Source organism: Eutrema salsugineum, unplaced genomic scaffold (genome assembly GCF_000478725.1).
Source record: "Eutrema salsugineum unplaced genomic scaffold, Eutsalg1_0 scaffold_10, whole genome shotgun sequence".
Lineage (NCBI taxonomy): Eukaryota > Viridiplantae > Streptophyta > Magnoliopsida > Brassicales > Brassicaceae > Eutrema > Eutrema salsugineum.
This window is the reverse complement of record NW_006256908.1, coordinates 9,748,491-9,764,437: the sequence shown is the minus strand read 5'-3', so window position 1 is coordinate 9,764,437 and position 15,947 is coordinate 9,748,491. Positions and strand designations below refer to the sequence as shown.

Genomic DNA, 15,947 nt, shown 5'->3' with positions numbered 1-15,947 from the left:
TTTCTCGTTCCCACTAACATTTGAAGAATATGCGTTTTCAAGATAAGATAACTTTGTGAAGGGGAATGATCTTAAGTGATTGTCCTGAGGAAACGACCATATCATTTCAATCTTGTAGATAGATAGATGCTCACTTTGAAACGATAGAAAGCACGTGTGATTTTTGAAACATACGCATATGATTTAGTACAGCACATTACATCACTAAAAGAATGTTCTATGAGAAAGAGAAAAAAAACCCACACAACTTCCGTAAAACTAATACAAATTCCGGAATTTACTTACAACATGCACACACCTATAAATAAAGTAGTATACAATATACATACATATATATAAGCTATGACAGTACGTATTTGATGTCTGAAATAGAAATTGTATAACCTACCTGACTCAAAGCTGCTTGCGCACTCATCATGAAACAAGAACCAACACAACGGAAAAGTTAACTGTGTAGCCACCGATCATGATTCAAGAATCACTCCAACTATCTGAATCTTCGTCTTCGTCGCTTCCAGCCATTGCCTGCAATAGTGTGTCACACCGGTTTAGATGTGTGTGCGAATAGAATAGGTCAATGTTTCCACTTTGGGAACGACTTTGAGACTAAAACCAACTAATTTTTATTTTTCAGTTCATGTAAATTTGAGATGCTTTGACATGAGGCCATGATCACAAAGACTGGAGAACTTTTACTATTTTCAAAGATGGAAAGAGAGTAACGGACCTGGCGTATTGTGTTTGCTTTCTCTAAGATCGCAGCTACCCTTAAGTTCGTTTTCGGACCAGTTTGGATGATGGGTCTTGTCGCTACTGGAGGCTTTAGACTGACGGACTGCATAACCAAAACAAGGTCATTAAACTCCTAACCTAAAGTTATGTTAATGACATTTAGACATTGCATGTGTAAGGTAAGAACAATGTATGCTACCTTGTTTCGTATTTGTGCAAGCAATGAATCTTTGTCATCTTGCTTTGATTTGATTGGTGGTTGGATCCTCTCAGAGACTTTCTTCATCTGGCAAATCATTAGAACAAGGGATTAGAGACAGATTTTTTGCAAAAGCATGGTATTGCAGACAAAATGTTATTGTTACCGTGCGTCTGTCATGAGCTGCAACAGCATCAACAAGCGGACTTCTTGGCCGAGGAAGCCTAACCACAGGGACCTCTTCTGGCTTATCTGTGTCCAAGGTAGGTGCAACAGTGAATGCGCTGACAGGCCACATAGCATCTCCCAGTGAAGCAGGAACTATCTTCTCAACCGACGAGTTTGATGGTTCTGCTATATCCGCATTTGAAGCATCAGGAGCAGAATGACCATTATCTTCTATCTTTGTTGATTGAGTTGGCGTCAAGGCAATGGTTTCAGGACCATTGTAATGACCTTTTGAGCTTTGTGAGGCATACACATCTGTGTCGTCCTCAAAATCTTCATATTTAGTGGATGGATCCTGAGGCAGTTGCAGTGACGTCTCTTGTGAATAAACCAGCTCTTGGTTCTGAGCTGCATGGTCAGCCAGAAGATTGTTCTCTTCAGAACCAAAATCCTCTATACGCCCGTGATTAGGCATTGTAAGGAGCTTAGCAGGAAGATCCACAGACTGAGTTCTCTGGGATCCAGAATTGTCGAATTGGTTATTTAAATCAGTGCCAAAGGTTGGGAGCTGAATGGATGACTGCAACGGCTTTTCTGATGCATTGTTCACAATATCTTCAGAAACTTGTTCTGATTTGTCACTTCCAAGAGATACAGACAGCTCTGATGGTTTAGACCCAGTTTGAATATTCAAGCTAGAACCAATGGGTGGTGCCGCTGAGAGATCAGAACTACTGGTTTCGCCTGATTCTCCCATGAAGGTCGGAACAAAAGAATGTGGAGCCTTCCCAATGCGCCATTGCATAGGAGGAAGGGGCGGCAGTGGTGGCATGTCCTCTTGAATTGGTGGAGTAGTCTCAGGGATCAAACCAAAGCTAGGAAAAGTAGGATCCAGATTCACTTCTTGCTTAGAGCTGTTCAATTCCATGACTGCTGATTGTGGTACAGATTCTAAGCTTGCTGATTGTGTTACAGATTCTAAGCTTGCTGATTGTGGTACAAACTCTAAGCCCCTGAAAACACCTGACTGCTTCAACTCCTCCTCTGCAAATGCATGACTTGCACAAGGTGTTTGAACTTTCGCTAACTCCTCCATAGTCACACTCTCTAAAAGGTTTAGATTATTCACGGGTGAAGAATCTATGCATTTATCATCAAGAATGCTCTTCTGAGGAGATCTGGTTTCTGGGTCTCTGTCACTTTGATCCAGATATGTCATGTGACTTATAGATTCACAGTTTGCCAGGTCATTATTGTCTAGGGCAGTACCCAAACCTTCTGAAGATACTTCCAGTGGGCTTTTCTCCAAATTTTTCTCTGGCTCTGGATTATTTTCTGCTGGTAGAGTCCCGTTAGACTCCACACCTGTATCATGGCAAGTATCTCCAGCTTCAGAAGACGATCGAGAAGTATTGGTCGAAATCCAAGGCAAACTAGTAGATGACAGGCTAACATCATGGATAACCTCATCACCGGAAGTGTTAGCGTGATTACCAGGCACATCAAGCTCTTCATTCGGGACAATGTGTGTACCTGCTTTGTCCAACCCTGGAAGGTCATGAAAGCCTTCATCATGCATATCACTGGAATGAAATTCAGTATGTATATCAGAGATCTGTTCATCGCATTTGCTACAATCAAGTGAAGCATCTCCCACCGATTTCTCTCCTGAGTTTAAATCAGAAGTCAGCTTACCATCAAGTTCAGCAGGCATTCCGTTCTCCAATGTGTCTTCATGGGACTCTGATACAGATACATCAGCAGTGGTGCCAAAGGCACAAGAATGTTCATTGGAGATCTCAGCAACTGAACTTTGATAATCAACATCAGCTACTGAGTTATGAGAGTCAACGCCATCAACTGAACTCTGAGCATTAGCGTCAGCAACTGAATTTTGAGAATCAACGCCAACAACTGCATTAGTCACCGTAACGCAATCGGTTTCACCATCAAGAGTATCTTCGAAGTGAATTTCATCTACTGAACCTGGATCACAAACGTTAGAGGGCATATCATGTGAAACTTCCATCCCCATCTCAGCTGACCAAGGTAACAGTTTTCCTGATAGGCTACTACCATCACAGCTTGTAGTATCGCTCCCAGAGTTTGCTAAAACTTTAGAACAAGCAACTGTAGAATTTGTCTCAACATCATTATCAGCGACAGGTAACTGTTTACCTGTTTGACTATCAACAAACAGTTGAGAACTAGTGCCTGAGTCTAATAAATTTGAAGAATAATCAACCATACAGTTCTTCTCAATGGAAGTATCGTATCTACTTCCTTCAGAATTTGAACTGATTGACGAAGTTTCAGAAGGGAAGTTAGAGTTTTTAATATCAACAGACGCACCAGATCTTGAACAATCAATTGGATCCACATCGCTTCCATCACTACCTCCCTTAATCAGATTAAGTTTACCATCTTGTCGAGAAGTTTCAATGACTTCTGGTGCTAACGATTGAACAGTCAGTGAACATGATTGAGCATTCTGAGAAACTTGCCTTGGACTTGAACATGTATCATTCGAACGAAATGATGTCTGGCCATCTGCATTGCTGCTACTAACTGATTCCTGAACAATAAAATCCTGAGAAACTTTGTTGGCTTCAGGAGTTGGTTGAGACGTGGAATCCACCAGCTCGCTCTTAATACTAGAAGTAGAAGGTAGACGTCCAGAAAATTTCTCTCCATCAGATTGATCATCAATGGATGCGCTTGCAGAGTCCGAGTAAGAAAAACTAGTGCTCCGTTTACCAAACGAGCTTTGCCCATTTTCTGATACTGGTGTGTTTCCAACTGAATGTAGAAATGAAAATTCAGGTGGGTCCTCCATCTTCTCTTCATCCACATCAGTATATGTATGATGATTCTCAGCCATCGAAGCACCTGATCCATGCTTAGGTTTACCACATTCATCCTCTGTTTCTGTTTCCGACTCCATGGTAGCTGGTGCATCCACATAATTTTCAGCCTCACTGGTTAAATCTTCAGAATAACTCCTATATTGAAGAAATCCTTTGCTTTCCATTCATAGTAGTCTGTGAATCCTTTGTAATAGTTGTACCATGGAACTCACTGTGAGTAGATTCAGGCACAGTCTCTATGTCTTTTTCAATAAAACCCACATCTTCCTGCTCATTTGGTAATGAAACCTCTGCTCTGCTTCCGCCGTGAGACTTTCCCGGAGCATCCACCATTCTGATTTCCGGTATATTGGTTACTACGTCTCTAGCACTATCCATATTCCATGTCAACAATTCGGGGTGGTTTGGGGTAATTATTTCATAACCTGCTTTATTATCCACAGATGTCTGCACAAATTTCTCCATGTAGCTTTCCCCTGATTTTGAAATGAGGGAATATCCATCCAGTTTTCTAGTTTTCAACTTCACAACTCGCGCTGGATCTGAATGATGATGAGCCTCTAAATGCTCCTCCAAAAATAATTCATGCAATCTGTGCCCGTTGAATGATTTGAAGCAACCATCGTCAGTCGCAGTTGAATTCAAATATAGGAACTTAGGGAACTAAATATATTTCATAACAGAAACAACAAAACTGTGCCAGACATAAAATAGAGAATACTCACTTGGCATGTGATGTTAGTGCATTTTCAGGTGTTCCACCATTCCTCCCATGAGATGCTCTCCTCTGCAAGAGATTAAAAAGAAAAAAAAATATGAGTACTGCACAGAGGAAGATAAGATTACACATTCAAAACCCAAGAGCATAAGCATCCTCACAGGACCTGTCTAAGTTTAGTGGTACGCTTTGACATGAGCATAAACAACAAATTCTAATTTTTCAGCAAATCTACCAAGTAATGGAAACAAAAATAAAACCAAAAGAAGATCACATTGCAACCCACAAGCTACAGCCAGAACTAAGATGCTCCCTTTTTTGGCAGTACTAATACCTTTGCCTTTTGTGATTTCTTCTCTCTCTGAATATCATCCCATGATGCTTCTTCATAAGAAGATGTTTCGTGCCTAACAAATGATGGATCGGTGTAGCGTTTCAAGCATGCCCCAGCTCCCGAAATATCAAATCTAAACAAAACCATAGGAAAGATGTTATATCATCAGTTCTCACAGACGTCTAGAGAAAGAAATAAAGATTACAAAACAAGGTAAATCATACTTGTCCAGAAGAAATAGCCTTGGAGGACCTCGGCATTCCTCATACGAATCCATTACACAGCGGGGTAAGTCACCACGTGTAACCACACTCTGCTCCAGTTGTAGATTCGGATGCCATTCCACACCTGAAATAGAGTTATGCAGTCGCTTCAACTAATCATATATGTTCATAGCAAAAGAAACAACATCACCAGCAAGATATGATGCTATTGATAAAATAATTTCATGCAGATGAACATTGACAAACCTAATACCTAGCAATGCTCGATTGTATTGATTTTCGATTAGAATCAAACCTAATACCACAAAAGCAAGGATCAAGGACCGACCTTTATTAGAGAAAAATGGTGAATGATCGGTCTGGCACAGTAATGCCTTCTCTACGAAAGGGAATTCTGCTTCGAGCTGTTGAACACGAGCCATAAGACCGTGGCTTCTAGAAGCAGTCGCCATTACTTCTTCGTGCAAGTCATGGAACATCTCAGCAGCAAACCTTCATCACAAAATAAGTCAAACTCTGATCATAAATTTCACACCTTTTTTTACTCACTTCCAAAGACAAAGCCGTCAGATTCGTCGAAAAATTCGAAATTTCACACCTTTTAGACTAACTTTCAAACAATTTCGAAATTTTCTTGCTTTAAATCTCGTGGGTCGAGAACAATGGATTTCAAAACTCCGAATTCAACCCGATTTCAGCTCAATTAGTGAAATTCCCAACACCGATGGAGAAATGAAACGAAAATGAGATTGGAGAAAAACTTACTCGGCGAGATCACCGAGTTGACGCAATATACCAACGAGGCCAGCCATGGCGACTCCTTCGAGCAGAGCTTCGGGGTCATCCTTATCGGCGGCTTGATACAGATCCGGATCTGCTAAACCGTACTCGTTCCGAGCTTGGTACCTCGTCAACGGCATTGTTGATCAGCTCTCTAATACTTTTTGCTTGTTCAAAGCGAAGAACTTTACAACGAAGAAAAAACCAGCTAAGCTACTCTCGAGCTACCTCTCTCTCCATTGAATTCGTGGCCGCCCACAAAAGATGTTTTACATAAGTGACGACATCACTTTCAGGAACGGACTTTCTGTGGATTCGATTCGAACGGCGGATGGTGAGACGGAAGAGAGAGAGAGAGAGACTGTAAGAAGAGAAATTTAGAGAAATTAAGAATTAAAACCCAAAATTTCATAAATAGTATAAATAGAGTAATTTTGGCCAAAAAATAAATAGAGTAAAAACTCGTAAGAAAAGCAAATTGTGTTAATAATCAGCTGTGATCTTCATCAATGCCTGCTCGGTTTTATTTTATATTCACCAATGGAATTCCACGAACAAATTTGGAAAATAGAGTTTTATAATTAAATTTTATTATATACTATATAGGTTTTGATTTCAGTCCATAGCGAATTGAGAATAACTCGGATGCAGAGGTTCTTATCGTCGTGTAGATCAAAGATCGATCATTAAGTTTTATAACGAAGTTTGAGAATGTTGCTGAACCAAACTAGTTCAATAGTTTTAGCCAAAACAGTCTTGTGTTTCTTATGCAGTATTACAGACCAAACTAGTTGTAGCCAAAACATTACTAATTATATAATTGAGAATTTTGCAGATTTTGATACAAGCCTTTTAATAGAGGGGTTTCCAGATCAAACGTTTTTGGAAGGGTCTTCGCTATAATGGTATTTGTACAAACTTTTTAAAAGTTTATAATATTTCTATACGTGTTTGAACAGTTTTACTCTGTTTTTTTTTTTGTTTTGGGAAATTACATGTACATATATTTATTGTTTTTTTCTCAATAGAGCTAAATTGGAAATCATGACATGATATCATGCGTCTCACACCTCTCACGCTATGTGACGCTTCAGCATACCACAAACAAATCATACATCAAAGCTTGTGGATGGTCTTGTTTTTTTCAACCACAAGTTCAAAATATAATATTGTCATCATTTCAACATTTGCATGCGTGGACATTCATTTTACCATATCAGTAGTCTTAGCTAATACGAATATGTTTTATTAATGAATCAAAAGTTTTAGGTTTAACAAAGTTTTGAAGTAACCGATGACTCAATTGAAAAATAAGAAAAAGAGCTACATGAACAGAACACTGCGAGGTGTTATGCTTTGGAAACGTTATTGGATCTATATGAGATTTTTTTGTGTTATGATGCTAGTTTCACATAATAAAAAATCATATGATGTTGCTGGTGATGCAGATATATATTTGGAATTATTTCAAATATCTTGATTCCTTATATAATTCGTTAGACAAACTTTTTTTTATTGTTTTAGAGTTTTTAGTGTTTTAGATTTATTATACCCAAGTTTGTTGTATTCAATTTTTAATTGAAATAGAATGAAATTGGAGTATTAAATAGAATTCAGAGTGATAAATAGATTTGTGTTGCAAATGCTTTTAAAAGTCTAGTCTGCTAATGATATGCACCAGAATTCTTTTGTTATCTCTGTTTGTATTAGTGCAAGATTGAACTTGGGAATAGTGAAAAGCCGGTTCAGTCTGCCAACGGCGTTTCCATTCCAAATCTTCATTGCATGCAAAAGCGAAGAAGAGATCTTTAACTTCAAAAAAGAAAAAAAAGGTTGGAATTTATTGAAGTTCCATCGAAAAACAATACACAATACTCAAAAAAGAAAGAAAAAGGTTGGAATATTTATTAAAGTTTTCAAGAAACCGATGAGTCAATTGAAAGATAAAAAAAAAGTGAGCGAAAGCGAAGAGACTCTTTGGAGGTCACTTTTATTCGTTTTTAAGGATCATTTAGGAGGAACTTGGAAATTTCAGAAGAGGTTTGAGTAATCGACGGAAGGTAAAATTCTCCTTCTCATCTCTTTCTTATTATACACTGTTCTTGAAATAGAGCCGATGAATAAACTGTTCTTGAAATTCTTTTTTTTTTTATAATTTTGTTTGGTTGAGTTTCAGGTTTCAGACATGTCTTATATTCCTCCACATAAGCGACACTCGAAGGATCCGGACAGACCTTCCCCTGTTCCAGATTCTCTTGTTACAAAATTCAAGAAAAACCTTCACTTCAACAGTAGAAGTGATAAGCGGAGATTCCATTTCCCTGGAGATTCCGTTTGCAAATGGTTTCTTATTGGTTCAAGTGGAGTCGAGGATGAGATTCCACCATACGTGAAGCTTGTGCCCGTGTCCTCCGATTCTGTCGAATGCAGAAATGGAGTAAAACCGTCAATACTGTTGAACAACCATGTCCAAAAAGGTAAAACACTCTGTGTTTGTTAACGCAGTACCTTGACTTTGGCTATGTGTTTTGACAAAACAACACTAGTGACTATTTTGCTAGTTGCTATGATCGTTCTTGCCTATTGAAGATGCATTGTGTCTATTTTAGTGTGATTTTTTTTATATGTTTTTATTCAGTGAGTGAAAAAGAAGAGAGAACTCGGTGGCTGTTAGTAGCAGAGAAGGTCGTGGAGGATCTTGTGTTGGCATATGAGAAAGCTAAGAATGCAACTGAGGAATCTCAGCACGTGTTGAGATTGGTTGCTAGGTTTGGTAAAATTCTCTTCTATGGGTAAGCGACTCAGCATCTGTTGTTACATTTTGTTGCTTACAAAAGATCTCTTCTTTTTCTAACATATACAACACTATCTATAAAACCAGGCAACAAGCTGGTCCTGTGGCTGAATGTTCGAGAAAACCCTCGAATAAGGTTTTCTACAGATGTCCCAACATCTTACTTACAACACATCAAGTCTACGGTTGTACAAAGCCATGGATTCTGTATTGACCTGGAAAAGGAGAGATACAGTGTCAAGGTACTTTATTGCCTTCTTCGACCTATTGTTCGGATGTCATTTGAATATGCTTTATTGTGTCTTGATTCTGTTTTCAGGTATCGCATGATTCTCGTCCCAATGAAACCATCATGTGTAAGTGTACCATTAAGGAAGATGGACGGCTCAGTATGTACAAGGCAAGTCTCAGTTCTTTGTGTGTATAATGTAATAAGAACCCGAGTAACTAACAATCTTTATGTCCTCTTTTCGGGTCTAACATAAGAAACATAAACCTAACAAACCAATAACTTAATAGAGATATGTTCTGAGAACATATGATCCATCTCATCATTGATATTATCTCAATCCGTGCCATATTTGGTTTGTCTTCTAACATCTTACATTGAACCTTGACTCTTGCTTTTCCACAGCTCGACCATAATCTCGTAAGGCATTTCGTTGTTGATGTATCTTGCATTGATAAGAATCTCGACATGAGGTTGGTGCTCACTGCCAAAAGGAAATTCAGTACTGGTCTCACGGTGAGTTGATTTTGACATCAAAATTTTCTGGATAAAAGTTCTCTCGTTGACTTAGGTTGGGTGGTGTTTCTGTGAGGAGCAGGAGAAAGAGATAAGTAGCATTAAAGAGCTACTGGATTCAGCGACTGTTGATCCAAATGTTAAAGGTGGTTTAAGGTGGCCGCTTGGTAAATCTTCATCTGGGGATGGATACAGAGTATTTGAAGCTTGTCACGTTAGAGCTACAGTCTACAAAAACCAAACTATAAGGCTTAGGCTGAGAGAGACTGATAGATTCAATGAGAGGACTGGAAAAGGGGAAATCAATAGGGAGGTGACGTTGATGCTTAAGGACATCAACACTAAGTTACAGGTTCATTCTTTGTGCTTCTGCATCTTTGAATCTCTATTGGAAGTGAGGCCTTTAAGTGATTACACTTGTGGTTTGCAGGAGGATAACATTGAGAGGGGTTTTGTTTTGGAAAAGCTTCGAGATGCTCTTGGAGTCTTATGGGATTTCTTGCATTGTGATGCCTATCTTACAGAACAAGAACCATATCTTGTTGGTGTTGCTATTGGGTTTCTCTTTAAATTTTCTGCTGTTCTTTTAGTACTACAATGTTTTGGTTTGTTTTGGTTGAAGGTTTAAACTTGTGTGGGACACAAAAAAGGAAGTTTTTGTTAACTAGTGTATCCCAATTATCACGGTCAAGTATGATGGGACTGTTTGGTGTGAATTTGATCATTGAAGAAAAAGATTTGCGGCAATGTGAGTAGTAGCTTAGTTGTTACAGTAGTTGAGACTAACAATTTCCGGCTAACACTTGGTCACCAGTGACACGAGATGGTGCTGCGTTCTATGGTATCTTAACTATTATCTGTGTTTTCATCATATTAATTGCTGGAACAATTTTAGAAAGCCAAATGGGACCCTTGATTCATTTGTCAAAAAAGTGAATGAAAAAGTGAATGAGAAATGAGTCATTAGGTTAATGGAAAATCCAAAAAAATAAGTGATTTAGTTGAGATGCATTTCGTCCAACATCAGAAACTTTGAGGAAAAATCTCGTTGTATAGATAAGAAGAGAATTTAGACTCATTGTGTGCGATAGAGAGGATGGCTCGAGCTACATTCGTACTGCTGCCAAGCTAAGCCATAATTCATACGTGAAGACGAACGCTCCTTAGCGAGTCAACCGTTTTTTTTTCTGAAACAATTACAAATTTACGATCCGCTTCCTAGCGTTGTAATAATGCAATTTTTTACAATGAAATGTGATTAAAATATCTTCTGAATCGCTATATATGAAAATAAGGATACTAACTTTATTATATTATTGTTGGTCCGCGCGCCGTATAAACCCGTGCCACAACACAAGGAAAGGATTCGATCAAAACCCTAGTTCCTCTCTCTCCCGTACGTGGCTCCATCTTTCTCTAGGGTTTCAGATTCGACATTAAACGAACGAGGTCAGTGATTTTGATTTAACCGTGTCAATCTCTCCGAATGCTTTATTTGATGTTTAATTTACTTTAGAGATTAAAGGCCTAACTGCGATCCCAAAATCTGATTTGATTGTTTTACGTTGAAGAACGAAGAATAAAAAAACAAATAGGAGCGAGAGATGATGAGGAAAATGGCGATGCTGAGGAGAACTTTTGTGTGGTGGAACATCGACAGCTGTCCGATTCCAGCTGGTTTCGATCCTTGTCTGGTCGGTCGGAGAATAGAATCGGCGTTGAAGAAATCAGGCTACTCTGATCCTGTCACCATCACTGCCGTCGGCGACCTAAGAGAGGGAAAGGGCCCTGGTGAAGACGTCCTGCGCAAGCTTTCTTCCAGTGGAATCGCTCTTAACCATGACAAAGGTTAGTCTTATTTCCATCTCTAATTCTATAATTTATATTTAATACAAGTATAAATGGATTTCCTCCGTAATTAGGGTTTATGTGCTAAGTGATGCTTTCCTTTACTGAACCAGTACCTACATCGATGTTGCAACTGAGCTGGAAGGGTCCATCTCCGCGTACTCTAATGCTCATATTTGGTGGTCCTGAGGAACTGGAATATTTATGTCCTTCACTTTTGTATAAAGTAGATGACTACGGATACAATATTCTTCTGGCATATCTTCAACGAGATCCAGCCTGGCACTCGGAAAGCGTTCTAAATAATGTTCGTAAAGAGTGGCTCTGGAAAAGCTTACTTTCAGGTGTTCGCTTTTTTCCACTCTCATTCTCACACTGTGTGTGTGATCTCTCTCGTTTGAAATATATGTAACCAACCAGCAAACGCTGTATGTTTCTGAACTAGTTAGTTTTTTTTCTTCTTCTACGTACAGATGATGATATGGATTCAGGGTCTGCGGACAATGAAGACAATACAACAAGGATTGTTCTTCAGGACAAGTACACTGAAACTGGTGGATCTCCCTGGTATTGCGACGTATGCTCGTTGGCTTGCAAAAGCTTTGAAGATTTTACCACGCATCTCAAGAGTGGAACACATGGATATCATGTAACCCTCTCTCTCTCTCTGCTTCTAAATATTTGTATCGATACATTTTTTCATTAAATAATTAATGTCTTACCAAATGCATGTTTCCCTTTCAAAGAAGAAATTGCACTGATGTGCATTTGGTTGTTGTCAAGCAGGAGTGGGACCTGTGGGCAAGTAAAAACCTTGTGGATCGTCGTTTCCCTTCTAACTTTGAATGGGGTCGATCAAAGGCAAGTTTCTTCATTATATCTCTCAAGTAATTAGATTTACTAGAAGACCCCTTTCACAACTTTACATTATTGTGTCATTGCCATACATGTTTCCCTTTTAAAGCAGGAGTGGGACCGGCTCAATTGTCTAGACCTGATGGATTGTGTTAGACATATTCCGTATGAACCTCTAGATTATCCCGAGGTGGAGATTCCAGCAAAGGCAAGTTTCTCATGAGATACCTAATCTTTTTAGTATTATTCACCATCGAGTTCCAGCTATATGTGAACGTAGATAGCTTTACTGACTTTGGATTTACTGACTTTGGTTGATGCTCTAAAAACATTCAAGGATCTGTGCAAATGTGCAACACTCAAGGTAAGCCAATCCTCTCTCTCTCTCTCTCTTTCTCTCTCTCTCTCTCTCTCTCTCTCTCTCTCTCTCTCTCTCTCTTTCTTTCTTGTATCGATAAATTTTTTTATTAATTACAGTCTTGCCACATGCATGTTTCCCTTTCAAAGAAAAATTGCCCTGATGTGCATTTGGTTGTCAAGCAGGAGTGGGACGGGATTTGTCTAGAGACCTTCGAGGTGGAGAGTCCATCAAAGGCAAGTTTTTCATGAAATACCTAATCTTTTGGAATTTACCACTGAGTTCCCCATATGTGGAATCGTAGATAGCTTGGTTTTGGATTTACTGACTTTGGTTGATGCTCTTAAAACATTCAAGGAACAAGAGTGCAAGTGTGCAACATTCAAGGCAAGCCTCTCTCTCTCTCTCTCTCTCTCTCTCTCTCTGCTTGCTTCTAAATATTGTATCGATACATTTTTCATTAATTACAGTCTTACCACATGCATCTTTCCCTTTCAAAGAGAAAAATTGCCCTGATGTGCATTTGGTTGTTTTCGAGCAGGAGTGGGACTTATGGGCTAATAAAAATAATGTGGATCGTTGTAACCCTGCTAACTTTGAATGGGGTCGATCAAAGGCAAGTTTTTTAAATATCTCTCAAGGTTGATCAGATTTATCGTTTTTTTTTTTTGGAATTTACCGTTGCGTTTAACTAGAAGACCCCTTCACAGCTTACCTTATTGTGTCATTGTCACATGTTTCCCATTCAAAGAATCTATACCTCTGATTTCCGCTTGATGTTGCATTTGGTTGTCAAGCAGGAGTGGGACTGGCTCAATTGTCAAGACCTGTTGGAACGTATTCGTCTTCGGTATTACCCTCTAGATACTACCGAGGTGGATAGTCCATCAAAGGCAAGTTCCTGAGATACCTAATCTTTTTAGTATTATTCACCATTGAGTTCCAGCTAGATGTGGATGTAGAAAGCTTGTTTTTGGATTTACTGACTTTGGTTGATGCTAAAATATTCAAGGAAGAAGAGTGCAACAGTAAGACTAAAGAAGAAGCTGAAGTAGAGGACCCGAATTGCTCATCTAGAGGAGGCCTGTGAAATAGACGATGAAGGTGAAAATGAAGATTAAGAGTACATGGCCCATGGGGTGGTGTTGTTCTTCACTAAGGCATTTCATATCATTTTCATATCACTAACTCAAGTCCCGGTCCCTAACGCTGAGACTGTTGAGAAATGTACTGGTAACAAACATAATTACTGTTAGGATCTTCAAAATTAATTTTTTTTTTTTTGGGTTTTACAGTTATATAGAAAGCAAAAAGAATATAAACTTGTAAAAATCCATACCGGATAAAATACCCTAATTGACACTAAAACAAAACAAGAAAAAAAAAAAAACCTAATTTAGTCCACAAAATGGACCAATAAGAAAAAAACCATAAGATTATGAGCCCAAAAACAGTCCAAGCCAGATCAGATATCCTAATTGACACCGGTTTAGAATTTCTCTTAACATTTGCAAGAAAATAAAGTCGAATTCCTATGTTTTTAAAAAATGTAGTCTCCATAATCGCAACACCACTAACTTCAATATGTATAAACTATATTTATAAATCAATAAATATAAAGGTTTTAAGTTAACCAATTTTCATGTAAAAAGTTTTATCTATTAGGTTTTTATATTCTTTCTATGAAAAATTATGTAGAAACTTTTTTAAAATCGCCTCAAACCCCTGAAATCTCTGTTCGAAAATGGCTAATTTGTACATTTTCTAGTTGCTTATTCCCCAAGTAATCATGTTTTGTTGGATTACATTGTTTTTCTTTATGACAATTTTGTTGCAATAAAACTTTCTTGAGCTTTGAACAAAATAAATTCTTATAACAATGTTAATGGCAAATCTACTTTCAAACTAAAAAAGGAAAAAAAAACAAATCAAACCATTTCGACTATGTTTTTGTTAATAATTAGATTTATCGAATCCTAAAAGTTAGAAAGTTTATTCTTATTTTCTCCTCTTTAGAAAATAAACTTGTTCAAAACTTGGCAAGACATTCATATATGTCAAAGCTTCAATTTTTGATGATTTGATTCATATCAAAATTTTATCATCATAAATTGAAATTTCATCATACATAAAGTTTTACAATAAAAAATTGTTATCATCAAAATCTACAAGTTCATGTTGGAGAAGCAGAAATTGAAAGTCTTGGTGGAAGAAGGAGAGGACCACCATGAAGCTTGGTGTCTACATAGAGGAAGACACCCAAGCTTCTTGGCTCTCTCCTCCTTCTTCCACTGTTACTTAGGTGGTTCTCTTCTAGCTTAAACAGGTTCTTTCTTGTGGCATCCTTGACCATGAAAGAATGGTCTTCTTGTTGAAGCACATCTTCCATCTTCCATCTTCCATCGTCTCCTTGGCAACATTGTTTGCTCCTTCATAGGCCAGTGCAAACCACTGGTCACAAAGCTTGAATCCCTTAGAGGATTGACCTTTCCACTTTGAAATCTCTCCATGTAGCCCATCAATAAATAGATTGAGAGCCTTGTAAGTAAGAGTTCTAGACATTTCTCTCTGTTTTTTTAATTTTTTCTTCCTCTCTTTTTCAGAAAATGAAAGTGAAAAGGATGAAGACATTTTTCTCTCTGTTATTATCTCCCTTTGTACGATTGGAAAAATTGAAACCTATTTTCCTGATCAAGGCTTGAAACCAAAACTGCCGGGGAGATGAACCGAGCTTCCCAAATTTTTCTGTTTTAGGGTTTTTTCTTTTTTATTTAATTTCTATGTTTCAAAATTTATTGGCTGTTTTGACCTGAAAAAAAAAGAACTTTTGACCCGAAACTATTTTAGACGTGGTTGATGAATTGATATGTTAGTGTTATACTTATCTAATTTGCAGATAATTTCCTGATTGTAGACCGTGATAGGTGTGCGATAAGTATAAATCATCACACCCACATAATACTATATGATATTAATTTGGAATTCACCAAAGAAATATAAAGGCAATGACGTAAAGTGCATCAGAACTTCTCCTTCAAAATTATGGGGATTCAATTTTTGAAACGATTAAATGAATTTAGACGACAGCTAATAAAAGTTCGTACATCGTTGAGTATACTAGCGACATAGGTTTTTTAGTTGCATTTTCTTTTCTCTTATTTTTGGTTGGTTGAAGATTGTGATTACATTGCATTTACCTTCTTCTTATCTGAGATTATATATTGATATTAATCATATTTAATAGCAGACAAAGATATAGGAATGTTCAAGTTATTAGGGTATAAGGGTGTTCACTGAAAGTGTTGCATACTTGCATACATATATT

At 38.0% G+C, this 15,947-nt stretch overlaps 3 protein-coding genes across 3 annotated transcripts; 2 read left to right on the top strand and 1 right to left on the bottom strand.

Moving 5' to 3' along the window:
* Positions 1-157: 157 nt before the first annotated feature.
* Positions 158-6,378, bottom strand: LOC18027180 (protein SCAR2). Its single transcript, XM_024160938.1, is given in 10 exon segments — positions 158-525; positions 728-835; positions 932-1,018; positions 1,098-4,121; positions 4,123-4,558; positions 4,692-4,753; positions 5,019-5,151; positions 5,243-5,366; positions 5,571-5,734; positions 6,008-6,378. Coding segments are annotated over 10 exon segments (4,347 nt in total). The 5' UTR covers positions 6,163-6,378; the 3' UTR covers positions 158-471.
* Positions 6,379-8,207: 1,829 nt separating this feature from the next.
* LOC18027179 lies at positions 8,208-10,189 on the top strand. Its single transcript, XM_024148394.1, is given in 9 exon segments — positions 8,208-8,499; positions 8,661-8,814; positions 8,904-8,951; positions 8,953-9,058; positions 9,136-9,216; positions 9,451-9,561; positions 9,644-9,913; positions 9,992-10,141; positions 10,184-10,189. Coding segments are annotated over 9 exon segments (1,218 nt in total).
* A 988-nt stretch (positions 10,190-11,177) lies between these two features.
* On the top strand, positions 11,178-13,712 carry LOC18027178. Its single transcript, XM_024148393.1, has 10 exons — positions 11,178-11,409; positions 11,523-11,753; positions 11,883-12,058; positions 12,196-12,270; positions 12,377-12,472; positions 12,545-12,628; positions 12,808-12,858; positions 13,164-13,238; positions 13,423-13,515; positions 13,635-13,712. Exons 1-10 carry the CDS (start codon positions 11,178-11,180, stop codon positions 13,710-13,712), a joined length of 1,191 nt encoding a protein of 396 aa, XP_024004161.1.
* The last annotated feature ends 2,235 nt before the right edge of the window (positions 13,713-15,947 follow it).